Genomic DNA, 27,357 nt, shown 5'->3' with positions numbered 1-27,357 from the left:
TTAAGTTTGGGTTATGTTTATTTGTTCCTTTTTGGATTTGGGGTTGAGGGGGGGAAAGAGGGCGAGAACCAATAATACAGAAACTTAGTATCTAAATTGGTAAATGCAAATAAATTTCCAGAAATAATTCTACATGCTATATTCTGAACCTATGGAAATCATGCTGACTTGAGAAATTACAAATGTAATAAAAATGTACAATAAAAATAGATGAAAATTCAACATTCATCTTACTGTTGTCTATAATTTTATCTTTTACAGTAATGTTTGTAATTCAGTTATTTCCATGCAGAAAATTTGAATCTTACATTTTAACAAATTAAACACAGAATTTAAGACTTCCTGGAGTATTTCCAAGATCAGCTTTGAAATAAATTCTTACGGTGTATTTAGTGGGAAGTCAAGCATCACTAAAATGTACCAATTCCTATATATATAGTGAATGCTCTTTTCAAAACAAGCCAATTCTAAAGGCAGGAAATTGGGGAAAGCATTAGGACGAGGTGGTTTTCATTTTACACAATTAACTATAGTGCTAAACACAAAGTTAGCTTCAAAATGCCCCAAATTCATTTCAAAGTCACAATGAAACTATAAAATTAAAATAAATACAGAAAAAATCTTACATCTGCTAAAATAAATAATGTATCTGAACACTTTACTATGGAAAATGCATACCAGAAAGTTATAAGTACTGACAGCTTTTCGAACGGGGAACAACTGCTAGTACAGTGATGCTGGCTAAGTTCACGTGCATGCTGTGAAGCACTGTAGGTGGCTCAAGGTCAGCCACTCATTGCCGTTACCTTGAGGTAGATAACACATGCGTACCATGTTCTGCATTCATTTGCTGGTTTTGCTGGCATCACATGTTTAAGAAACATTTAAGCTATCAGAAAATGTCTAATATATTGCTGGGGAAAAACAAATGCACTTTACTGCTTGGACTTAAACACTTTTAATTTGCTTTCAAATTAATTTTTAAAAAAATTTCATGCAAGTATATTTCAATTGTCTTTTTGCCCAAATGGAAACCGTTCCATTTGTAAAGCAAGTAGACTGTGCTTGGTGTTTTTTTTTCCCATTTCACCAATAAAATATGTCCACTTGGCTTAGTGCATTTTCTCACCGCCGTTTCATAGTCACAATTTTCTGCATTAGTCATGTTTTTTTTTGCAATGTACATTATTTTAAACTGTGTGCAAATGACGTAGTTTACAAAAATTAAAATGCAATGTCAAAAATAATTTGACTTGTAAAAATGGTAAACCATTCAACCAAAAGAGCACATGTTGAAATTACAAAAATAAGATTCCAGACTTAAGAAAACAAGACAAATGCACATAGTAAAGTATACAAAACAAATGTCTGCTGAGTGTTCTATTCAGTTCAAATGTTTCAAGATGCTACTATAGGTCTTAGGAGGAATCGGAGGAGACAGTTTTGCAGCAGCAGGTGCTAAAGTGGTCTGAATCGCTCTAGATTTCAGTGGTGAACTGACAGGATTGTCAAATTGGGGAATACTGATGGACTCCAACTGCTTGCCGAATGGGATTTCCCCATTCCTGCTCACCTCTTTCACATTTCCTTCACTAATCCTTTCCCCCAGTTTCCTGTCACTCGCCGGCTCAGATTCTGCTATTTCTACATCATCTTTTTTGTTGAATAACTTGTCTAAGTAACTAGTGAATGTACTTTTTTCTAGCTGCTCATCTTTTCCGTTGTCCCAACAAGCTTCATCATCTAAGTGAATTAGAAAACTTTCATCCCCACCACCACTTCCATCAATCGCAAACTGGCATTCCCAGGGATTCTGACTTCGATACTCCAGTTGAGCCAAGTTGGCCATCCCCTTCTCCTCTTTCTCCTGACTGACAGACTTGCAATTCAACATTGAACTTTTCAGGTCCAACTGGGACACTGAACTGTTCAAGTCATTCAGCTTGTCTATATCAGAAGACTCTGGCTGCAAACTAAGCTTGATGGTGCTTGCCATGAAAGAATCAAAATCAAATCCCCGAATCTTCTCTTTGTCCTTCTCAACAATCTGGTGGGTTGCCTCTACCAGAGCTAACTGTGCTTTCACCAGTCCATTCTTCTCGCACTTTGATTTGCCTTTTTTATCTGGCTTCTCTCTGCTTTGCTCTTTCCAGTTAGATATGTCTATAATTAATTTGGGCTCATAGTAATGGTTCACTTCACTCTCCCTCCACACCAAGTTATCCAAGAAAGATGGTGACCCCACTTTATAGTTACAGGTGTGGCCACATTCCAGATCACAGTACTTGTTTTCGTGGTGATCTGAATGTGGCCAAGAATGTTCAGTGGAAAAGTTCAAGTCAAATGCAGGATCCTCCAAATACTTTTCACGTTCTCCATCTAAATACTTGCGAGGGTCCACTTGTACCTCATCTTCTTCAGTCATGTCAGACATTGCTCGTGGATCACGTTGAACATCATCTGCCTCAAAGTTACTGTGCAAAGGCCAGTCATGGTCTGACAATTCGCTTTCATGGTATCTGAAACAAACAATTTAAGTAATGAGAAAATCTGGACGTCAGGCATAATTCCCACATCTTGACGGATTCCAAAATTGAAACATCACCTTGTCAAAACTCTACAGACCATTTTGATATACAGCAAGCAATTCACTGGTACATATGATATTCTATCTGCTAAACCACTCATGAAAAAAACCCCACAAGTGAGATAACTTCATCTTTGCATCTAACTATCCCTGAACCAAAGGGACAAAGTGTGCTTTCGTGGATACCTGTTAAAATTAGGAAGTCTCAATCCTTGGGCCAGAACTAGCTGTCCCGAGATTGAACACTTAATCAATTTTGAAGAACACATTTCATTCCATGTGGGAGCTTATCACAATGAAGTAGATGGAGGATCTTTATAACATCTTAAAGACACAGTGCAAATCTATTGTGCACAAATCCACATTAGACATGGCAAAAACAAACTTAATTTCAAAGATATACGATCCCGGTGGTAAAGGCAGCATGCAGACATATCGTTGGTCTTTGGAACTCTCTTCCCCAGCAAGCAGTGGAGTCATATCATGGAATATATTCCAGGCTGAGTTAGACAGTGAGTCACAGTGAGTCCAGAGTTATGTGCAGGAAAGTACTGTTATGCGTATAATCGGATCAGAAATTATCTTATTGAACAGCAGAATAGGCCGAGAGGCCGAATGGCCATCTCCTGCTCCTATATTATGTTCTTAATCCGAATGGCCATCTCCTGCTCCTATATTATGTTCTTAATCCTAAAAGGAGGGGCAAATACTTTGTAATGTTGTACAACGTGAAACAATGTAATATGAAACTGAACAATCCTCTAAAATAAAGCTCAAGATGGTAAGCTACCCACTTTGGGGTTATGCCCAAAAGTAAATCCCCTTTGCTCTAATTATTTAATGATTTCTTCAGCAAAATCTGAGCAACAATATTTTACCAAACAGAAAATAAACAACATTTTAGAAGGGAATTAGTAACTGTATTACCTGTCCCAGTTGTAAATATGGCTGTGACTCTCATCCATTAGCAAAATATCATCAACTTCATCCTCAATGTGAAAGGGGTGGGTAGATGTTGGTTCATCCAAAGGGAAGGAATAAATACTCATGTATGGATGTGCCAAGGCTTCAGCTGCTGTCAGCCGGTCCATTGGATTGAAGGTCAAAATTTGTTCCAGAAAATCCAATGCTAAGTTCCAAAAGAAAAATACATTTTATAGAAACCTCAACATTTCCTTTCACATAATCTTGAACTGTGCAAGTAATTTATTGTATTCTCCTGTCTGAACAGTTATTTGCAAGGTCAGTAATTCCTAACAAAAAAGTTGCAAACTGCACCAATCTCACCCTAAATCGATGTTACAACGCAGGGGCCTGGATTTAACCTTCAGGGTTCTCCTCCATTCTGTTTCTGTCTAGTAATGCTGTCAAAATTAGGAAACCACTGGGGGGGTGTGATAGTGCAATTTTTCCAGGTCATTTAAAAAGTGTAATTTTGGAAACTTGAAAGTTAAATTACACCAGTACAGATCAAACTAATAAACACCCAAAATAAATTTGAATTTGCTCCAAGAGAATACAAATTCAAGACAAGAAATTACATAAAGCAAGTACCTTCAGCACAGATACCAGGCAATAGCTGTGGTAATGGGTTATGTGGTTCGGTCATGTCATTTTGTATATAAACTGGGATCACACCCAATAACTCCTGAAGGTCCTCTTCATGGATTACAGGGATGGAATTAAGAATCAACTGCATTTGTTCCAGCTCATGAGCACCTAGACAAAATTTTGAAAGAAATTGAACATCTGAAGGGATAACATGTAAACCATTACATTAATTTCACTTGGGAACGTAGGAGTAGGCCATTCAGCCCCTCAAGTCTGCTCCACGATTGAGATCAGTAATCATGTACATCAATGCCATTTTCCCGACACGATCCCCATACCCCTTGATATCATTAATATCCAGAAATCTATCGATCTTAGTCTTGAATATACACATGACTGAACTTCCTCAGCCCTCTGGGGTAGAGAATTCAAAGATTCACCACCCTTTGAGTGAAGACATCCCTCCTCATCTCCACCCTAAATGGTTTGTCCCTTATTCAGAGACTGTGCTGTCCTTATAATAATAATAATAATAATAATAATCTTTATTAGCGTCACAAGTAGGTTTACATTAACACTGCAATGAAGTTACTGTGAAAATTCCCGAGTCGCCACACTCCGACGCCTGTTCGGGTACACTTAGGGAGAATTCAGAATGCCCAATTCATCTAACAAGTACGTCTTTCGGGACCAGTGGGACGAAACCACAGCACCCGGAGAAAATCCACGCAGACACAGGGAGAACGTGCCGTCTTCACACAGACAGTGACCCAAGTGGGAATTGGACCAGAGACCCTGGCGCTGTGAAGCAACAGTGCTAACCACTGTGCTTGACTACCTCTCCTCTCCCCAAGGGGCTCTGAGAATGAAGTGTTACGTTGAACTCAGTACAACAAATGCTCAAAATGCTAACATAAGCATTCAGGATGAATTCCACTGAAACACATACATATATATTTTTTGAACAAAGTAATGGCTAGTTTAAAAAAAAGTTTAATCCAGGCTCAATTACCATTTAGGTAACACACTCCTACTAACTCATTTTGTTCTAGCAGAACTGACCTGCAAAAAGTGTTTTGCCCGTCAGCATTTCAGCGAAGATGCAGCCAGCAGCCCACATGTCAATAGCTTTGGTGTAGTTGTTGGGAGAGAGGAGAAGACGTGGAGATCTGTACCATTTTGTAACCAGTCCTTCTGACAGATAGCCCTAGAAAAATAAGTTATACATTTTTCCCCTCCAAAAGGATCATTGTATGTTAAGTCACTTATATGCAAAAATAGGATATTAATCCATGCACACGCCACTTAAATACACTTAGCTGGTTTACAGATCTTCCGTATTATCCAATTCTGTGAAATCTATCAGTTAAGGCATTCCATGCAGCAATCTGGAATTTAAATTTTGGCAGCTTTGGAAACTGCTTATATTTTACAACAGAATATTGAACCTGATCAGAAACTGCACCATGGACTAATTTGGCCATTTCTTATTGGTCTATCAAACAAATATTTTAAAAGTGCCAATTGCCAGAAAGCATCCCATGTTTACCCAGAGTTGTGAATACAACATTCAGTGGTGAGGAACACTAACATGGGTAAACAGTGCTGTTCAATCATACAAATATTATATATAATGTTCCATCATAAATTATAAAAATTAAATTTTTTGCTAGTTTTCTAGCTAGATTCACTTACTACGTTGTGTGCGAATATTTGTTAAGTTCATGCTAGTGACCAGAAAGTTAATGCTGGACACCATTCCAATACTATAGATAATTTTTCATGATTCAATTTTCAAAATACGCAACTTAAAAGTAGGCCAGTAAAAGTTGCAAAAAAAAACACAAATGCGGTATAATTATTGTTCTACCCTGTTGTAGTTCGCCATGCAACATTAGTCTGTTGACAACTGACGTAGGTTATCTACTATTCGTACAATATGTGGATTCCATACATCTTTCAGAACGTTCTCTTCAAATTCGTCTCATTTGCACATTTCCACTAATCTGTATTTTGTTCCTAGTCAAGACCTAAAGAATCCAGGAAAATTTGGCCATTCAGCAATCCCCACGTTAATAGTTCTGAATGCAATAGTTTCCGTTCAGAAGACGACTAGCCTACTGAGAAGGGCAATACTATTCCTCCTGCTATGGTCAGTTTTAAGGCAAGTGCAAACATTAACTTTACAGCCACTCTTCGAACAGGTTATCACCAATTATCCTGCAGACTGAAGAACTATACCCAAGATAGAAGGAAGTTATTAGAAATAAAAAGCCAACCTAACAACTTTGTGGAAGGGGTTACTGGGGTGTGGGGAAGACAGTTGAGGGAATGTTGGAGACCAATGGCCCTGTATCTAATTCAATGATGTAATTGCATGGAATTAGTAATCCATGATAAATTAGGCTTAAAACACAAATATGGAACTATCAAGAAGGCGGATTGATTCACTACTGTATCCCAAACACTCACATCTACTCTACCATGACTTACATGTAATTGTAGGATGCAGTGCATACTCAGACCCTGCTTCCCTGTATTTCCCTCCCAAACAGCTTAGACATCTGCACGGAGGGCTCCTGCTTCCTGACTTCAATCACAGTCTCTCAATCAAGCACAAGGTGATGCAGGTACGACACAGCCAAAGCCCAAGATTATTGCAAATTTTCTATTTGTTACAGCAGATGAGAATCGGACTGCATTGGAGAATCAAATCAAACCTCTCGCACAGTAGTGCTCAGTACTAAAACCAATGCTCCACTGGCTGCCATTTAACTGTAAACTATGCCTCCAGACTGCATTAACACAAATTCAGGGGGTTCTGATTTTGGCTCAAATGTAGCTGAATATCTTTGTTCGTAGTACAGACACAGCTATTGCTCAAAGCCATACAGAGAATGGTATAAATAATGAACATAAAAAACTGCATATGCTGGAACCCAAATAAAACCAGAAATTTCTGAAAACGCTCAGTATGTCAAATCAGCAATTGCTGCTTCAAGTGAACGTTGAATGAGAAAGGCAGGGCTTGGTTGTGAATAGCAGAATGAGCACTCACCATCCCGGTTCACACATGAAGAATGGCCATTTCAGAACTACTGGAGGGCCACTGCTTGTGGAACCATATCCTGGCACAAATTGCTGCCTTCAGGAGAGGGAGGGAGAGGTCTGGAGAAAACAAAGGGACCCTTGTATGTGGAATGTTTAGGAAACACATTAGCCACATGGAAAATCTGTGCATTAGCAACATTGAAATGAAAACCTTACATTCAGGTGCACATTTAAATACTCACAGCATATTAAATACTAAACCTAATTGAATGGCATCAAGCATGCAATAATATGTCAGGAAATGCCTAACGTTTTGAATTTATCATGCGTGCCAAAACGTTACTGGCACCTTCAGGAACAAAATGAGTAATTGAAAACTGGCAATTAAAGAAAACAGATTTCTCAATGAAGCCAATAAAATATTTGATTAAAATCAAGAGTACACTCAACCAGTGGCTCAATGAGGTTATCCAGGAAGGTGGAGCTACGTCTCCAAATCTGCACTGTTAGTTGATCTCAGCAGTCAGAATGCTAGTTTTACAGAGAGGGGTTCTGATGCCTGGATTACGTAGAAGGTAAATGAAAACACCAGGGGTCCCATCCCAGATTGGTAATCCAGCATCTCAAACTGACTGCTAGCAAGTAAGGATCATTAGACTCAGTAGTGATCGGTTCACTTGCTGCCAAGGCTCAGACCAGCAATGGTCACTCATGGGAGGCATTAGGAAGCAGAACCTCAGTGCAACAAATTGGCCAAAGAAGAAAAAAAAGTTAGGAACTAATTAGCATTACGGATAACACCGCAACAAAATGCCGATTTTATAGCAAATTAGTGACTGGGAATACTTCAATGATACTCTTTTGGTGGCAGCACGGTGGCTCAGTGGGTTAGCCCTGTTGCCTCACGGCGCCGAGGTCCCAGGTTCGATCCTGGCTCTGGGTCACTGTCCGTGTGGAGTTTGCACATTCTCCCCGTGTTTGCGTGGGTTTCGCCCCACAACCCAAAGATGTGCAGGGTAGGTTGATTGAACACACTAAATTGCCCCATAATTGGAAAAAAATGAATTGGGTACACAAAATTTTTATTTAAAAAAAAATGATACTCTTTTGGTTACACAAGTGTTTAAACGAGTATTGAAGCAGTGCATCTGCCAAATTAATACCAGAGCCCAAAATTTTAAACTAGTCAAGGTCCAGAAGTGATGGATAGCTTTGCACCCAAAAAATGACTTTGTTACACAGGTAAAAACCTAAAACAAATTTCACGAATATAAAACCTTACACTGCAAAAAAGAACATTAGCAATAAAAGTATGTTTTGTACAATGACAAGAGTTGAAAAACTAGAATTAACAAATCAACAAATTTAACTGAAGATTATATAGACCCAAAATGTAGAGATCTGCTTTCATTAACATAAATAGAAGCTATTAATTCTACTGTACGAATACATTCAACAGCACAAAGAAGACAGATGCAGAGAGAATATTAATGGGACCAACAGTGGAATTGCCCGACAAAGCTTCCAATCCACAAAATAAGAAAACTGGCTACATGCATTTCTAGTGTTAGACTAAATGGGGATAGAAACAATTTTTCCATCTTCTTTCGCCTTCACATAAATTCAGACTAATACAAGTAAATATAAACCTAGCCTATCTGACTACTGGGGCAGGTTTGCAAAGACCATCATTAAAGAGAAGTTTGAACAAATATCCCCCATTATTTGTGGCACTCAAATTACCTGATGAAAGGTATTTGGAACAGAAAATTCTACTTCTATTCTTTGCTCCCCTGATATTGATACACTGTCAGAGCTGCAAACTTGAAAACTTTGAAGACCTGACAATCTGTGCTTACTACAAGTTATATTATCATAATTATGGATAAGTCTCCCATCTTTTGATTGAAAAATAAATGACGGAGGGTTTGAAACCATCCCGTCAAGGTGATTTCATAAGACCAAAAATACAAAATGAATAGAGCAGAATTTCAACAGCTCCCTGTGCAAAGCTAGAGAGAAACTAACAGTTCCTGGGCTCCAGACATTTGTGGGAATAGGCTTGTATTTGTATAGATCAAAAGAAAATCTCAAATTTACATTGAATCACAAGCGGAAGATGTGATCTCTCCTCAAATATCACCCTCATCTAGTCAGCGCTGCAAATAGTTATTTATTTTAAATCAAAATTTTAAAAAACAGATGTGCAACTGTAAATCGAAGAGGTCCAATGGGTAAAGTAAATGCTGATTTTGCCGTGTGATACTAGTGTTACTGCAATGTTTACATTCCATTTTTAAATGTTTTTTCTAGTTCAAAGCAGTTTTCAGTGTTTGAGGGGTTTAAGCAGGAGTGCATATTTAATTTTGTAAACTGGCAGTGGGCCAGTAAACTTAAGGATTTAGTTAGGGCTTGCTTTACTAGGTCTCAACAATACCAACTCTAGGTAGCATTAAAACAGGAAAGATAGAAAGTGTTAAACATACACATCAGCCAGCTCATGACATTTGTGTTGTGTTATTCTAATGAAGGGTTCACACCCAAAACTTACTTTTATCTACAGATGCTGTCTGATCTGTGATGTACTCCCAGCAATTTGTGTTACTATTTTCTATTATAAGTATGAACAATTTGAAAGGAACAAACCACAAGAGCTCGAGTCCTTTGTCCAACTTGGTGGTAACCTTAAAAAGGTTTTAAAAATTCAAGAGGCCACTGATACCCAAGTATTAACTTTCTGGACACCTGAACTCAAGTGCTTCCTTTGGCGGGAGGAATCATCTGCAAGTGAAAAGTGAATACACCCTTTACTTTTAGATTAATGTTTCTAAACATTCACCTTTCTGTATGTGACCTATGGCAAACAAAGGGAGACACTCAAGCTTAATTAAAACCTGGTGAGTTTAAAATTGAATGAAGACGAGTAAATACTAGAGATGAGTATTACTCAGCTGTCATTGGTACATCCTCCTTACTGCTCAAATCTAAGAAAACGGTCACTACACATCAAAAATGTAAGATAAAGCTCATCTTCTAACAGTCTGTAAAGAGAATGCTCAGTTAAAAGACAAATCTCTTAGTTTTAAATAACAATGCAAACCATAAAATTTGAACTAGATTGGAGATTATTTATTCAACTAAACTGAGCAAGACTGAAATTTGATCTTCAAATGTAGGATTTTTTTGAACAACATAGAAGTGATACCACAAACTGGTCACATTTCTGGGAAACTGAACATTTTATACAAAAATTGAAAAGTTGAGAGCTCCTAATTTAGGAACAGGCATTTTCTCCATTGAAAAACATCTGCAGTGGGTAAAATTGCTTTAATTTCACACTGTGTGAAAGGCAAAACATATTTTAGACCCTCACTTGCAGAGGAAGAAAGTGGATTAAAAAAATTATAATGTCTGCAACTCAAATCTAGGCTGCACAGCACAATCTAAAATTAAATCCCAAATGATTAAGTACCAAGGGCATGATCCAGATCACTGCAGCTTTATGTACCAGTGAAGCCAAATGTTTATGAAATCAGTCTCTGCTGCACTATTTCAGTTATCAGCATCTGACAACACCAAGCATTTTCCTTTCCTCAAATTAAAAAAGTCATCATATTCACATAATGAGCAGTGGGAATAATATTTTCTGCACCCTGCTGCATTGGCACAGTAGCATGCCACCTAGTTATTGGCTTTGCGCACCTGTCTTTTCCTGCGCTCAGCAACCCTTGACCCCACCGAACTCAGCCTGAACCACCGGACCTCGAAACCAGCAAGATCCATAATCTGGCATGGAGTCAGACCCAAGGTTGCCAATTTTAAGACACGGTACCTGTAACTGTTTACTCTGTGCTGAGATTGTTACATTCAGTAATCTTTCCACATTCACTCAAAATGAGGCTAGAGCACTGAACAGCAATACCCCACTCCATGAACGCTACATCAGGCACTGAAATAAAACTAAACACAGACCTTCCAGCAGATGTTACATAACGTTAATCCAGCATTTGGCTCAGCATTTGGACTAAGCTCAAATATGATTTTTGTATTCTCTCTGCCAGACATCCTTCTCAGTACTGTAATTGTCTCCTCGCACATGGCCCAGAAAACCGAGAGACCGGTTTTGGACAAAAAATACCCAACAGCATTGAAGTTTATTTTTATCCTATAAGCATCACACTCACAGCACAACATGCATTATATGTCTGCGCTATTCAGCCCAGCTGCCTATTCTGAACATATTCTATTCGTTTGGGATAGAAGGTCAAAGCAACACAAAAGCCAATGCTCAGCCAACATCAAAACCCTATGTAATAATTTAAGATTTGCAACAGTAAAGGAAGCAGCAACGAATCCAATAAAGAGGATGTTCTTCAAGATTTAGATTTGTCACGTGTACAGAGGTACGGTGAAAGTGTTGTTCTGCGTATAGTCCAGGCAGGTCGCTCCATACATGAAAAACAATACAATAGGAAACACAATAGATACACAATGTAAATACATTGACATTGGGTGAAGTATATGGAATATAATGCTGGTAACACAAAGTTAATGGTTATCTGGTCCAGATCTGAACCATGGTAGGTTATTGAGGGAAGTAAAGATGGAAATTGTCACGGTCCTAGTCACAATCCTCTTTGGATAATGGGCTGGTACCAGAGAACTGGAGGATTGCAGATGTAACAGCTATTTCAAAAAGAGGGTTAAATGTGGCAGTTAGACAAAAAACACTGAACAAAATAAACTATTTGGAAAAGTGTAGCTTAACAAATGAAGGTTGGCATGCATTTATTGATGGAAGATCATGTTTGACTGAGTAGATTGAATTCCTTGATGAAGTAACAGAGGGTAGTGTGGTTAATGTTGTGTATATAGACTTTCAAAAAAAAAAGTAGCAATAAGGCCCATAGGATTATAAGGTCAGTAAGAGCTTGGATACAAAATTGGCTATAGCACAGAAAGCAAATATTGATGAACAAGATGTGTTTCCAGGTGGGAGAGGTATACAGGTATACCCAGTTTCAAGATTCGTTATTGGGACCCATTTCTCTTTTTGAAATATATTATAAATATTGATGCATTGAATGTACAGGGCATAATTCAAAATTTGCAGAGTACAAACTTGGAAATGTAATAACTATTGGGAAGGGCAATACCAGACCTCAGCAGAAGACTGTCAAGATGCATAGCAGATAGAATTTAAAACAGAAATTGAGGCAATTATGAAATGGTACAATTTTATATGGAATGTAGGAACAGGGACACGGGGGGTAGTCTTTAACGGTGGCAGGATAAATGATAACACACAAAACATACACAGGAATAAACACACAGATTGAACAAACAAATTAGGAGTAGGACACTTGACCTTGCTCTACCATTCAGTCAGATTCTGGCTGAGCTGATTTTAACCTCAACTCCACATTCCAACCTACTTCTGATAGCCTTTCACCCGTTGCTCATCAAGAATCTACCTTGTTCTATTTTTCAAAAGATTCTGAGATTTTGCTTCCACGGCCTCGTGAGGAAGAATGTTCAAAAGACTCACTGCCCTCAGAAAACACTCAAATCGGTCTTAAATGGGCGACCCCTTATTTTTAAATAATGACACCTAATTCTAGATTCTCCCACAAGAGGAAACATCCATTTCACATCTACCATGTCAAGACCCCTCAAATATCTTGTATGCTTCAATCAAGTAATCTATTATTCTTCTAAACTCAGCAGGTTTAATTCTCAGAAGATAATTAGTTAAAAACTTGAAAGGGGAAAAGAAAGTGCCATGAAGAGGGACTCTGGTACCAAAGAGCAGGCACAGGTAGGAGGTGTTGTTTCTTTCTTTAATTTCCCTGAACTCTGTCCACTATAACTGAAAACATTTTATTGCTATCAGGCTGGTTTACATTTCTTAGGCAGTATTCGCTGTGGGATATGCTGTTCCCTGATAAAAATGTAATGCATGAACAGAAGCTTCCTGCCATTTAATCAGCACACATGGAACAGATGCTAACCTTGTGACAGATGTCAACATTTTAGTGCCTCAATTTCCAAAGGGACTACAAAATGGGATACCAGCAAGGTCACTCCACCTCAGTATTATTGCACACTACCCCATCACATGCTGTCATTATAAAACTCTGCCAGAATGTAACCAATGAGCTACACTCTGGAATAAAGTCAGCAGTGTCAAAGCTTATCATCTGTAGTTCTGATGTGAACAATTGAATAGTACAGTAAGGATGTCAGGATTCTCTAATTCCTTGACCATGGAAGCTCTGAACTTGGGTTTAGAAAGAGTATCCTCAAATCTACTTAACCTGATTGGCTCCAGCAACCTCCTGAGAGTTGTGGTCAATTGTTAGTCCGAGTTTTACAGAAAGAGGCTCATCAGCCCAATGTGCCTGCGCCAGCCATCAAGCAACTATCTGTTCTAATCCCATTTTCCCATGTTTTTGCAATTCAAGTACCCATCTAAATTTTCTTAAATGTTGAGGGTTCCCGCATCCACCACCCTTTCAGGCAGCGAGTTCCAGATTTCCACGACTCTGTGGGTGAAAACGTTTTACCTCACAACCCCTCAAATCTCCTGCCCCTTACTGTAAATCTGTACCCACATTATTGGCCTCTCTATTAAAGGGAAACATTTCTTCATATCTACTCTAAGTCCCTCCTTGTGCACAATTAAATATAATAGTTTAGAAATTTTAAGTATTTAAGGAATAAATTATAGTGCAGAACCAATTGCATTGATTTAAGCGTGAAGACTGCAGTCAATTTATTTTACTTCAGTCAAAATTTCAATACGGCATGAACACATTTTAGAATAGGCAATTGATGGAAGAGCAGACCATTTATTTCTAACATTTAGAATAACCTGCAAGTTTGAAGTCCTAATTAAAATACTGTTACAAATTTCCATTAAACATAGTTTTACACACAGGCAATAATTTTTTTATTTTTTTTTTTATAAATTTAGATTACCCAATTATTTTTTCCAATTAAGGGGCAATTTAGTGTGACCAATCCACCTACTCTACACATTTTTGGGTTGTGGGGGTGAAACCCACACAGACACGGGGAGAATGTGCAAACTCCACACGGACAGTGACCCAGAGCCGGGATCGAACCTGGGACCTCAGCGCCGTGAGGCAGCTGTGCTAACCACTAGGCCACCGTGCTGCCCTCACACAGGCAATAATAATGGCTTGTTTGAAAAGCAGAAACATAATCTTCTGAATTGACCTAAACTTTGGGATCGACAGGAAGTGGGTGTCGTGGGTAAGAAAGGAAGCGTCTTGTTCTTCTAGGCCAATGAAAACGATAATGTGGGGGCACAATTATGGTAAATTTATATGCTAGCAAACAAATGTAATAAAATCCAGCCTTTTTATCTATCTGCTTCCAATATGAAAATTGCACAAGCAACAGCAGTAAAAGGAACGCACTCGTCTGATATTCAGCACGAGGCAGATCTTTCTATAGCTAGTTGATATAATGGCCGAGTGCACTACAGACACAGGGCATTAGAAATGAAAATGGTTTTTTAGCATTGCCCTTTCCTTGTTAAAAGTGCATACCAGTCCATGCTAAACCATAAGCACTGCATTACATTAAAGCTGTGATATAGATTACACACACCCATGAAGACAAGCTGCTGACTAAAATTTACAATACCGTACCGCCAACAGAACCAATATAACATTCCTATACTTCTGGAATGCTACTTTTCTATTCCTCCATTCTGGAGATCACTGTTTTAAAACTAGTTTTGCTATTTTTTTTATTGAAAAGGTTGCAAAAATTACTATGATTAAATACCATTGTTGTACAGCTAAGCAATTTAGTTTACTCAATTGGTCTTTAAACCACATGAAAATTTTTCATTACAAGATGCTCGCATAAATGTTCCTCGTGGACAAATGACACACTAGTAAATCCTCTTATGCTATATTGTGCTCTTGCTAAAAGTTATTGCAAAAGATCTGAACAATGACAGCCAGCACTAACAACACGACTACCGTATTTGTTCATGGGTAACATGGGTAAGAAATTAAAACTTACTTTGTGAGAGTAATGGGGATCCATGATGCGTGCCAGACCAAAATCCCCTATTTTCAGCACCAGATCCTCAGTGTTAATGAAGAGATTAGCCGGTTTGAGATCCCTGTGCAGAACATTAGCTGAATGGATGTATTTTAGCCCACGAAGCAGCTGGTACATGAAGAGCCTTGCATGCTCTTCTGAGAATGGACCCTGTTCCAACAGCTTCGCTAGATCGGTCTCCATGTACTCTTGAACAATGTATACTGCATTCAGTTCTGTGATGGCACCCACATCATCAGACATCGGTATCCCACTTGGACCCAAAATCTCAAACACCTTCACTATGTTATCATTGTCAAGTCGTCGGATGATTTTTATCTCTCGCAAGGCATGTTTGACACTCTGTGGGTCACTCAGGATAATTTTCTTGACAGCCACTCGCTTATCACAGTCATTGTCCACAGCAGAGAAAACCAGGCCATTTCCACCATACCCGAGTGGCTTCAAGTCCATATACCGAGCACCCAAATCAAAACCATGGATGTTCATTAAACTTCCAAACTTTTCTGCCATGTTGATAACTCTCAAGCTTTCCTCTTCTATCAGATGGCCAATCCTATGTCAAAACTAAGCTATTGAAAAATCAGTTTCCACAACAAAGAGCGAGCCAACATTAACCTTTTCTTAACTTCAAGATATTTTCTCTTTGAAATGTATGCGCCATCTATCCTAGCTAAACTAGGTCAGCTCTGTCCCCAGTTCAATCCTTCCTGTCAAGAATGAACAGCTTTGAAGAATAGAAATTCAGGTCTGACCTAGGTCAGTAAATGTTAAGCTTCTAATTCAAAAAAGGGCATCCCTGCAGACATTAAAATTTAAACTAAAGTTTGATTGCAACGGAATGAACTTTGATAGACAGATGCATCCAAACTACTGTTGTAAACAGGCTAACATTTAACAGGGTGTGTGACAATACATATATGTGTTATAAACCTCTATTGACATCCTCCTCATAGTGCAGATACATTCAGTGTAAGACTGGTCCTGAGCAGCATCATTCTACAGTGCTGATGAGCACTTTTTCTTTCCTTTTAACTATAGCCTGGACAAGCAGTGAACTTGTGGCAGCTTTCTATCTCTAAAAGATGATTCCCGTTAATGATCAGGTGGCTCGAGCTCACCGCAGTCACAATCAAAGCTATCATCCATTTTATACTTGGACAACCTATAAAACAAAAAGAAAAAAGAAGAAATGTTAAGTAATGGATTCACAGAATTTATATCAAACAATTGTAATTATAAGTGCAAAATCTGTTTTAATGTTCCACTTTAAAAAGAGGGAGGAATAAAACAAATGAGCTAATAGTCTTATAATCTTACAATTCTTTAGACACAGGATATTGATGTGTTGCAAAGACTGCAAAGTTTATAGGTGCTAATCTGCTAAATATTTTCTTGTCTGCTTTTCTGGCTTTACAACCCAAACAGTGGTCTAAACGGACAGGAATCGTCTGGAGTGTCAGCATTGTTGTACTATGCAGCCTATTCTATTTAAAGATCAGAGTATTGCATTACAAACTTTGAAATTAGGGAGGAGATTCAATAAACAAGGAGGATGAAAGGAGAATGCAACTGAAAACAAGAATTAAAGTTCCAGTGCATTTGGAACTGATCAGATGGCAGTTACTTGATGACCTGATTTGATTTTGGAACTTAAGCTATTCAGTTCAAATTTGTAACAGACTATGCAGTTTGCACACCAGTATATTCAACTTAACATTTCCCTATAACTAACTCACGTGTTCAATTTACTTTCACCATCAATCTATTTATTATACAGAAGCTTGCAGCAGAAATTGAATTGAACAGAACAATTCACCCAGTCACACGAGGTTGCAACGAAACATTAGTAACAGTAGAAAATTCTTCCAATTTCAGAATTTAAATTTGTAAAATAGTTGACAGGCCTATCTCTGGACAACATGTCACGAAGGGTTTTAATCTTTGTGGACAGAAAATATTTAAATGGGAATTTTAAAGTTTAAAAAATTAATTGTTACATCACAAAAAGCAAGTAAATTGGCACCATTTCTCCAGAATGCCTACCCCGTAACTAAAGATAATATTATGCTATATGCGTTTAGATGTTTACACCACTCGATCTGTACGTTCGCCACTGGCAGTTTGGAGACAACAGGAAATCTGAAGAAAATTATTTATGTGGTGAAGTTAAAATAAAAGTGGTGCTATTTCAGTAAAGTTTGATATTAAATTGCTGTTTGTGAGTTTCAAGAAAATTGTCCTGAAGATCCAGACACAATCCCATGCATCACTGTATAAGAATAAAAGAACATCTTAAAAATGTTATTTGAATTAGAATCTACAAGTATTGATTTCAATGGGGCAGCACAGGGGTTAGCACTGTTGCCTAACGGCGCCAAGGTCCCAGGTTTGATCCCAACTCTGGGCCACTGCCCGTGTGGAGTTTGCACATTCTCCTAGTGTTTGCGTGGGTTTCGCCCTCACAACCCAAAGAAGTGCAGGGTCGGTGGGCTGGCCATGCTAAATTGTCACTTAATTGGAAAAATGAATTGGGTACTCTAAAATTTTATTTAAAAAAAGTATTAATTTCCAAGCTGAACATCACATAGCTTAGCTCTTTGGACAGAATACAATGACTGCTACAATGCCTAAATTCAAGAGTGCTTTTGCACACCATCCACACAATTGGCCAAAATAATGCAAGTCATTTTGCAGTTATGACAATGTTAGTCAGGTCAAGCTTCCCCTCACATCCCCGATATCAGGCATATGATCTGAACGGAATAAACTAAATTGAGCACAAAATAAATCTTTCAGCTCCTGTGGGTTAAATATTAAGCATGGTAAGCACTCAATTTGCCCAAATCTCTCCATCTGGATTTAATACATGACAGAACAGATGGTTCTTAGAAAGGGATAAGTAAACACGTCCAACATTTGCATTTCATTTTTATAGCAAAATTTAGATTTGGAACACGTATTCCCATTCCTACCCATTAATGTGTCCATCATATCAGTTTAATGAACTGCTACACACCAATGACCATCTTGTACGTATTTAATCTGGTTTCAGAGGTTTAATAAAATAACTTGTGAATATACTTGAATTGCATAATGCAATACTGATGTAATACACGAAGACTCAAGACAATTTATGGTTCATTTTATTACACAGATATAGGAAGCCACAGACATATGGGCCAAGAGTCCACGTTTACAACCCCAAAAGTTAGAACAAAATGTGGTCAATGTCACACCCACTTCTTCAATGCCAAAAAAAACTGAAGAATCTGCCTAACATAATTAGAACACACTGGAATTTCATAGAATTTACAGTGCAGAAGGAGGCCATTTGCCCATCGAGTCAGCACCAGCTCTTGGAAAGAGCACCCTACCCAACCCCACACCTCCACCCTATCCCCATAACACAGTAACCCCACCCAACACTGAGGGCAATTTTGGATACTAAGAGCAATTTAGCATGGCCAATCCACCTAACCTGTACATCTTTGGACTGAGGGGAGAAACCGGAGCACCCGGAGGAAACCCATGCACACACGGGGAGAATGTGCAGGCTCCGCACAGGCAGTCACCCAAGCCGGGAAGCGAACCTGGGACCCTGGAGCTGTGAAGCAATTGTGCGAACCACTATGCAAAATGTTTTAACCGTTCAGCGATTAATAAGGATAAAATGGCTTTGCAACTCTTGTTGTTTGACTTCCTGGGTTTGCTCGGTTCCTTGAATACAACTGTTCAGGTTATATGAAGTCAACATCCTGGGGACTCACTATTGGACACAAATTGAGCTGGACCAGCCATATCAATAATACTGTGGCTACAACAGCAGGTCAGAGGCTGATAATTCTGAGGTGACCAAGTCACCTCTTGAATTCCCAAAGCCTGTCCACCATACCAAGCATACCTTCTAGAAGATGCAGTGCAGCAACTCACAAAATCTCCTTCAACAAGCCTACAGCCTATTCCATTAGAAGACCAAGAGCAGCAAGATGCAGGGAAACAGAACATCCTTCAATTTCCCCTCTAAACCACACCATTTTACTTGGAACTACGATCTCCATTCCTTCATCGTCGCTTGGTCAAAATTCATGGAACACTCTCTCAAGTAGCACTTTACATGAAAACCGTTTATTGTCACGAGTAGGCTTCAATGAAGTTACTATGAAAAGCCCCTAGTCGCCACATTCCGGCGCCTGTCCGGGGAGGCTGGTACGGGAATTGAACCGTGCTGCTGGCCTGCTTTAAAAGCCAGCGATTTGGCTGAGTGAGCTAAACCAGCCCCTACACAACATGGACCGCAGTGGTTCAAGAAGGTGGCTAACCATCACCTTCCAGGGCAAATAGAAATGTGTCATAAATGTTAGCCTTGTCGTTGTTGCTCATATCTCATGAATAAAGAAAAAAAGTGACACATTTGGATGGTTTTGTTCACTAACTGCATATCTCAACTCAACAAAAATGTAATAGTTTTGTGCTGAATAATATGCTAGGTGGGAGTATCTGGAAAGTAATCATTAATTCATAAGTTTCCCACCAGATACTTTCTTTCATGCAGTAAACATCAGTGATGGGCCTCCATGTTTATCAAATATTATTCTCTCCCATTAATTACTTTTCATATTTTGCATTGATCAAAACAATAAGGAACAATGCGGAACACATCTTCTAGGTTTAAAAATAATTACCTCTTCTATTAAAAATGTAATTTGAAAAACAGATGTGCACCAAGGTTAATGGAATACTCAAGTGGGAAGATTTAGATTTTCACATTTGGAACTCCTAATCTCTACCATACTATTGGAGAGGTAGTAACCATTTGTTTCCCGCAGAAGGGAGAATAGGGCGACTAAAGGATGCTGCCCATTAAGTAGCAGTGAATGTTCCATGGAAGTTCTGCACCCACCCACTGAACTATAGCATGGAAATTTATGACAAAGAAGATTAGATTTGAGTAAATCCATAGTGTTTACAATGCTCAATACTTAACCCAAAATGAGTAAAAACAAAACAGAAAATGGTTTTACATGAGATCTCCCACATGTTCTAATTACATGTCCAAATCAAGGCTGTGTAGAAAGGGTCAAAGTGAAGAAAAATCAGGTATCAGAGAATTTACAGTGCTGAAGGAGGCCATACGGCCCATTGAGTCTGCACCAGTTCTCGGAAAGAGCACCCTACTTTAGTCAGAAAGTGGAGCCGGTGCTTCCAATACACACTCCCCAATTAACCCACAATAGTTTGAAAGTTGCACCAGAGCTACTTAATACTCAGTCGAATCAGAATTTTCACACATAACAGCTTCCTACTATAAACTGACTCTGCAAGTGACGGGCAGGGCAGGGAGTGGACACCAGCAACAGAACTTAATGGCAACGTCTTAACAGTTAAAACTACAACTAAAAACTACATTTTTGCTATACTTCAATTACATTTGGGCAGCATTATTATTTGAAGACAGCACTAAACCAGATTATGATCACGGAAAATGCTGGAAATATTCAAGTCAGGCAGCATCTGTGGAGGACGAAACAGCTAACATTCCTCAAGTCGTCCTTTCAATGGCCGAGTTTTTCCTCGCATTGTTTTTATTTCAGATTTGCAGCATTTCCAGAATTTTGATCTTCAATTACTATAATCATGGTTTGGAGTTTTAAAATTTAGCACACGTTTTTGGAGAATGGACAGGGAAATTTCCAGTATGCAAAAATCCTGGATCGTGCTGAAAGTGCCTCCCACCATACAACCAGAACAAAAGCATCCTCTGGGACTTCATAATAGTGACTTAGTATAATATCCTCACACTAATAAATTGATTTAAATTTATTTCTTACAGGTTCCTAATAACTCACAGGAGGTCCCCTTCTACATTGAGCTATTTACTTAATTTGATACAGTAGACGGAATAATTTCTGAAGATCACTCATTAATGACTTGACATGTCCTGTGTATATTTTAAATTAACCTCCATTATTATGTATTCTATTCATACCTCCCACATAGATCGTTCAGAACTTAACTGCAGCAAATATTCAATTTAACATAACTTTATATAAATGCACACCATTTGGATTGAATTTTGGGGTTAACTGTGTATCACATTTTCATTTTTCCCTCCTCTTCCCCCTCACCACAAATTTTTTTTGATTTCGAGCAGTTCAAAGTGACCGATCCTGTGCAAGAGCTACAAGGCAGCTTAGATTTAACCATTTGTACTTCCTGCTGTAGTTTTATTAGATTGGTTCATGTGGCAAAGTTAAAACACAATTTACTGGAATGAAAAGCTCAGCTGCTTCAAATATTTCCATAATTTAAAACCAATATCAGCTGAAGCACTCACCCAGTCACATTTAAGGCAGAGTAACAAACCCGATTCATAATATAATTATAAAGTGGAATTTCCTATCATCTGGCATTCGGATACCAGAAAAATTATAGAAGACCTACACAGTGAAGAAGGAGGCCATTCAGCCCATCGAGTCCAACCCTACTCTAAACCTACTCCTCCACCCTATCCCCATAACACTAGCTAACCGTTGGTCACTAAGGAGCAATTTAGCCTGCCCAATCCACCCAACCTGCACAGTTTTGGATTATGGGGTGAAACCAGAGCACCTGGAGGAAACCCGAACATGTAGCATTAGGTGTACTAACGTCACAGTAGAACTTGCACCCTAGGACATGGCGAAGCAGGACCGTTAAGCCACTAATTGCTTTCCTCTGCCTCCCATTACAACCTTCCCAATGAAAACAAAATCCTAACACTTCGTTCAACATTTGATTAAAGGCTATAATACAAAATTGTCTCACACTGCTGCCTCCTCGTACATTTTTCATGCAATCCTCCAACCCATCACCGTCAGAACTAAAGATCAAACATGCGCACTAGTTGCAGAAACACAGCGATACGTTAGCCACACGTAGATACTCGTCCACCACTTGCAAATATTGTACGAAATTGCGTCGAGTGATAAAAATCACGACATCTTAAAACTATCGTATTTAAAACAGACTATCAAATTTCAAAACTGTTCCGTCCAATATTTAATACCTGAATATGGTGTACTGACCACGCTGTCGGACACTGGCATTTAATATGAAAATTGATAGGAACGAATCGAAATTAGTTCACTCAAAAAGGGAAAGCCCGTTTGGTAATGCCCACAGTCGGAAAAGTAATTTTCAGTAAAGAATTACCCTCCAGCAGAAATAAAAATCCCCAGCAGGGAAACTCATCACGTGATCGACTAATCCAGCATCTGATCTCATTTCAATGGAGAGAAGCTAACACACACACAGGTAATCTAAACTCAATTATAATTCCGCCAATTGTACCCAAGGACAATTTAAAATGAGTCCATTGTTTCCCCGAACATTAACGAGGACCATTGTGGGTCGCTACTTCGGGTCACCTTTGAGGCGAGGGCTCGAAAGAAATCGGGTGGACTTTAAAAAAAAATGAATGCGGTTCAGATCAGCAAAGCACAGCCGCGGAACACCCATCCGAGTCGGTCATTCAACCCCGTCATTAGCGTCACAGGAAAATCACCCGCAACTTTTGTTAAAGAGAAAAAAAACCACCGCCTGAGTCACATGAAAATGAGCCACGTCGTCTCCTATGAGCAAGCCGAGTCGTTGACGTTTCATTGCCTTGGAAATATTACTCACTGCCTGGAGGCGTTAATGGCATTGGGGGGGGGGGGGGGGGGGTATGGAAATCCAATCTCACCTTTCCACAAATGGAAGAAAAAGGTTGAGAAAGATTGATATGGTCAGTGCTGCTCCATTGCAACAATTCTCGCGCAAAGCGGGGAAACATAGAGGTGTCCTTTGGTAGGAGATTGGGGGGGGGGGGGGAGAGAAAAAAGTGGGGGAAGAAAAAAAAGTGTTCAAAAATATTCATTGTCTGTATTAAATTAATTGATTATTCTGTATTAAAATGCAATTGCTGCACTCTTTCTTAAAGTTAAAGGGATTGTTTAAATCCCAAGCAAGTCCAATGGGGAAGGAGGGTAGTGGGGGTTTGGAAGACCACAGTGAAGCAGCTTGTTGGAGCCTCACCGCGTGTTGTTGGAACAATGAGACTGTGATCCACAAGCCTCTGGCCGGGGACAACGAGGCGGGTGTGGGGGGAGAGCTGTCGACAGCTTCACTTTAATCCGGCTCTTGTGCCACTGCAAAACTCAGCGGACTCAACTGGGTTCCCGCAACAACGCGTGGTGCGAGTTTTCTTGAAAAACGACCGGCGCGTTGTCAACCCCCAATCATTCAGAAAGCAGCCACGCCGGTCCACCAACACTTGATGGAAGCCGCGCCGGAGGGGGGGCCGACCAAACTTGATGGCGGCCCGAAAAGTCCCGCCCCCTCCCACTCGCTGATTGGCGCAGAGTCCCCGCCCATCGCAGCCGGCTCCGTCGCTGATTGGGCCGCGCGGCTGTCAATCGTCAACTCCGCGGCTCTTACTCTCTTCTTCAAAATTAAAAAAAAACCTTTATTTTCCTCTTTTGTTCGTTGCGCCGGTTCGGACGGTAGATTTATTTAACAGCCGCGTCCGTCCAGGAGGGGAGGGATGGGGATGGAGCCGCTTGTCCGAGACAAGGTCTCTCTCTGGCTTCGGCCTCAAAGAGCCGGGGCTGCGCTCCCTTCAAGACAAAGAAGACTTGGAGCGAGAGACTTTCCCCTCTCTCTCTCTCTCTCACACACACACACACACACTTAAAATCAAATCTCCACCCCGCCAAATCATCCCGCGAACTACTCACTCGGCGTCCCAAAAGCATAAGGAAAGCTTCGAGTGCAGTGCCGCCGCTCGGTTCCCCCTCGCCGCTGCCGCTTGACGCCACCGGAGAAGGCGCAGCAACCGAGACCCACCATCCAGCGCGCGCGGCCTCCCCGCTACCCGACAGCCCCCGCGCGGCCCGGCGGGAAATTCAAAGCTACGCTGCTGCCTCCTGCCAGCAGCAGCAATGCCCAGTCTGACCCTCCCAGCACTGGCACATGTTCCCCCCCCCCCCTCTCCCCACTCCCCACTTCAACAACCAAAAATAATGGGCATGCAACAAAAAAACGTGCATCAAGTACGTAAATTATGATCTGTGCATACTTCCCCCAGTTAGATATCCCCCCCCCCCTTTTGGCAGCATCTAACGGAAAATTAAAAAACCCCTGCTGAAGGGGTTCAAATTGCAGACCAAGGTCTTCAGTTTCCACCGCGATTTTAAGTTTTTTTAAAGTACTGCCAGAGTTGGACATTCGCTTCTTACATCTGCATCCAGCTAGCCCTCGCCTCCTTGTGGGTGCTGTCTCAATTAGAATTTGGCCTGACTAGCGCTCTCTGCTTTCCTCTCTCCTTAATCCACAAGGTTCGGCTGCAAATCCAATTAGATGCAACTTTATGATGGACCCGGCGCCTAATTCATAACAACACAACAACAAAAAAATTGATGAAATAACATGGATTGCCATAGTAACTGGAGATACAATGAAGTGACCAAACAATGAATTAAATGGGTATTGTTTTTTTGAAGTTGCACAGTAATCTGACACGCCGTGCGCAATGTTGGCAGTGCCAGGTTGTGCCATGTGCTTTTACCATTGGTACCACAGGAACAATATCCACAGTAGCGGATCTGAAGGAAAAAACACGACCTTCAATCGCACCTGTGTACATGCCTGAGATAAACGACTGCCTCCAAACGTTTCTTATTTTGTTTCATTTTCTTAGGCAGCCAGGACGCAGGACAGTAAGGTAATGTGTTCCGCGTTGCAGGACCTAATGCAATTATATTGTAATCATTTATTTGGGTTAAATGGGAAAGCCCGTGCTATATGAAACATGCTGTTTGCACTCCTCTATTTCACATCAGGAGCATGTTTAATGTTTTGTCTAAGTGTCAGGACAACACCTGCGCTCGGACATAACTAAAAGAGGAAAGTTCTAATAATATATACGACGTTGTAACTGGGTTTGGGGGGGCCGGCGATGGAATAGGTCAGAGGAATCTAAATTTAATGCGGGAGAAACCATTCTATCCTTTCCACCTTATAACTGAAGTCAACAGGGGAGTTACAAAATGAAACTCTTGAACAATATTGTCGCTCCCAACGGCCGAGACGCCGATTGTACATCAAAGAAGTCAATAGCGTTCTAAAACAGTAACAATTGACACGGACAAAAGGGGAGCTACATGTAGCTATTACACTTAGGGACAGCTTCGCCAATTCGCCAACAGCAATCAATGTTATCCAAAACAGAGCGGGGCATCGACGTGATTCTCAATCATGCATTAATCACTAAAAAAAGTGGCAAGTTTGTTGTGAAGCAGCTTACCATTTTTTTGGTTGGAGTTTGGCAGCGGTTAATTCAAGGACTGCCCTCTCTGTATGAAAGTTTATCTCACAGCCAGGCGGATAGACTCCAGGTTCTGGAGAAGCGAGCGGTCACTAATTATTATTTTTTTAAATTCAGGTACTGTTTCTGCCTTCCATTTACTCCGAGTCAAGGCCACAGTGAGTGGCTGCGTGTCAGGCGGATTTAAATTGCGTATGCAGGAGTTGCTGCTGCTTTTACTGTATCGGAGGCGGCGCTTGTATCAGTTTCAGTGTCAATGTCATTGTCAGTGTCAACCCTGCAGTGACGCATCGAGCTCGTAAACAGAGACCCAACCCACATCTCCCTCCCGTCTTGCACAATTACCATTGCCCGCAACACACCACAAAAGATGGCACACTAACCCCCCCCCCCCCCCCCCCGAGAGTGCGGGGAGGGGGTTCTGTAAACCGATGAAGGGGGTTCTGGGGCTTAAGGGGCCGTGCGGAGGAAACAAATCCAAACCGCCCCTTCCAGTCATTTCAGACCAAATCACAAAATGCTGCAAAAGCTCGGCGGGTCTGGCAACTTCTGGGAAGAGCGGGAGCAGAGTTGAGGTTTGACAGAATTGATATTGTGATATTGTTTGTGGGTCATGTGCCCCGAACCTCATCACTCACAACTCAATGTACTGACTCGTCCCGATCAGGTTTCCGAATTTCGGGTGGGGGGAACTTCTAGTCACTTCTTAAATTTGGCCCGATATAAATAACCTGAATCAAATGTTGTGGATACATTTTGTGCCCAGTATGTACGCCAATCCCCCCCCCCCCCCCCCCCTGAGTGCGGTACGGCTGACTGCCATTGTCCTGATTGATTATTGTCTGTGGTGCAATAAAGGCTTTTTTTTAGTAGTTTGGGTGGTAGGCCATTAAAGCAAGGCTACCCATAGAATTGTTACAAGGCAGGAGGAGGCTATTTGGCCGACCATGTCCATACTGGCTCTCTGCAGTTCAGCACCCACCCCCAGCCCTGGTAAATTTTCAGAGAATGATCCAATGTCATTTCGAAAACCACGATTGAACCTCAGCCAGTACATTCCAGATCCTCCCCTTCCCCCTGTCGCTGTGTAAAAATGGGTTTAACTCATACCCCCCCCCCCCCCCCCAGCCAATTACCTTAAATCTCTGCCCTCTATTCTCAATCCTTCCAGCAACCCAAGGAGAACAATTTCTTTCACATCTACAAGGGCAGCACGGTAGCATTGTGGATAGCACAAATGCTTCACAGCTCCAGGGTCCCAGGTTCGAATCCCGGCTTGGGTCACTGTCTGTGTGGAGTCTGTACATCCTCCCCGTGTGTGTGTCGGTTTCCTCCGGGTGCTCTGGTTTCCTCCCACAGTCCAAAGATGTGCAGGTTAGGTGAATTGGCCAGGCTAAATTGCCCTTAGGGTCCAAATTGCCCTTAGTGTTAGTTACTGGGGTTACTGGGTTATGGGGATAGGATGGAGGTATGGGCTTGGGTAGGGTGCTCTTTCCAAGAGCTGGTGCAGACTCAATGGGCCGAATGGCCTCTTTCTGCACTGTAAATTCTATGAAACAATGTCTAGGCCCCTCATGATTTTGAATACCAGACCTCTGTGAAATTCTAGCACAGCTTTGTAATCTAGCCCTCTCCAGATGAAGGCTAATAATAGAATAGGCAGCACAATAGCACAGTGGGTAGCACTTTGCTTCACAGCTCCAGGGTCCCAGGTTTG

At 40.5% G+C, this 27,357-nt stretch overlaps 1 protein-coding gene across 4 annotated transcripts; it reads right to left on the bottom strand.

Moving 5' to 3' along the window:
* mapk6 (mitogen-activated protein kinase 6) lies at positions 1-25,832 on the bottom strand. Of its 4 annotated transcripts, none has more exons than XM_038813216.1 (6): positions 25,620-25,832; positions 15,251-16,457; positions 5,201-5,345; positions 4,142-4,306; positions 3,515-3,716; positions 1-2,519 (listed from the first exon to the last, which is right to left on the bottom strand). In XM_038813216.1, exons 2-6 carry the CDS (start codon positions 15,803-15,805, stop codon positions 1,385-1,387), a joined length of 2,202 nt encoding a protein of 733 aa, XP_038669144.1. In that variant the 5' UTR covers positions 15,806-16,457; positions 25,620-25,832; the 3' UTR covers positions 1-1,384. The 4 variants fall into 4 exon arrangements, with proteins under 4 accessions (XP_038669144.1, XP_038669143.1, XP_038669146.1 ...); XM_038813215.1 differs by lacking the exon at positions 25,620-25,832 and adding an exon at positions 24,052-24,187; XM_038813218.1 differs by lacking the exon at positions 25,620-25,832 and adding an exon at positions 23,351-23,525.
* Between the last annotated feature and the right edge of the window lie 1,525 nt (positions 25,833-27,357).

The sequence above is a fragment of the Scyliorhinus canicula genome, chromosome 12, assembly GCF_902713615.1.
Source record: "Scyliorhinus canicula chromosome 12, sScyCan1.1, whole genome shotgun sequence".
NCBI classification, from domain to species: domain Eukaryota; kingdom Metazoa; phylum Chordata; class Chondrichthyes; order Carcharhiniformes; family Scyliorhinidae; genus Scyliorhinus; species Scyliorhinus canicula.
Note: the sequence above shows the minus strand (reverse complement) of the source record. Positions and strands in the feature narration are given on the sequence as shown.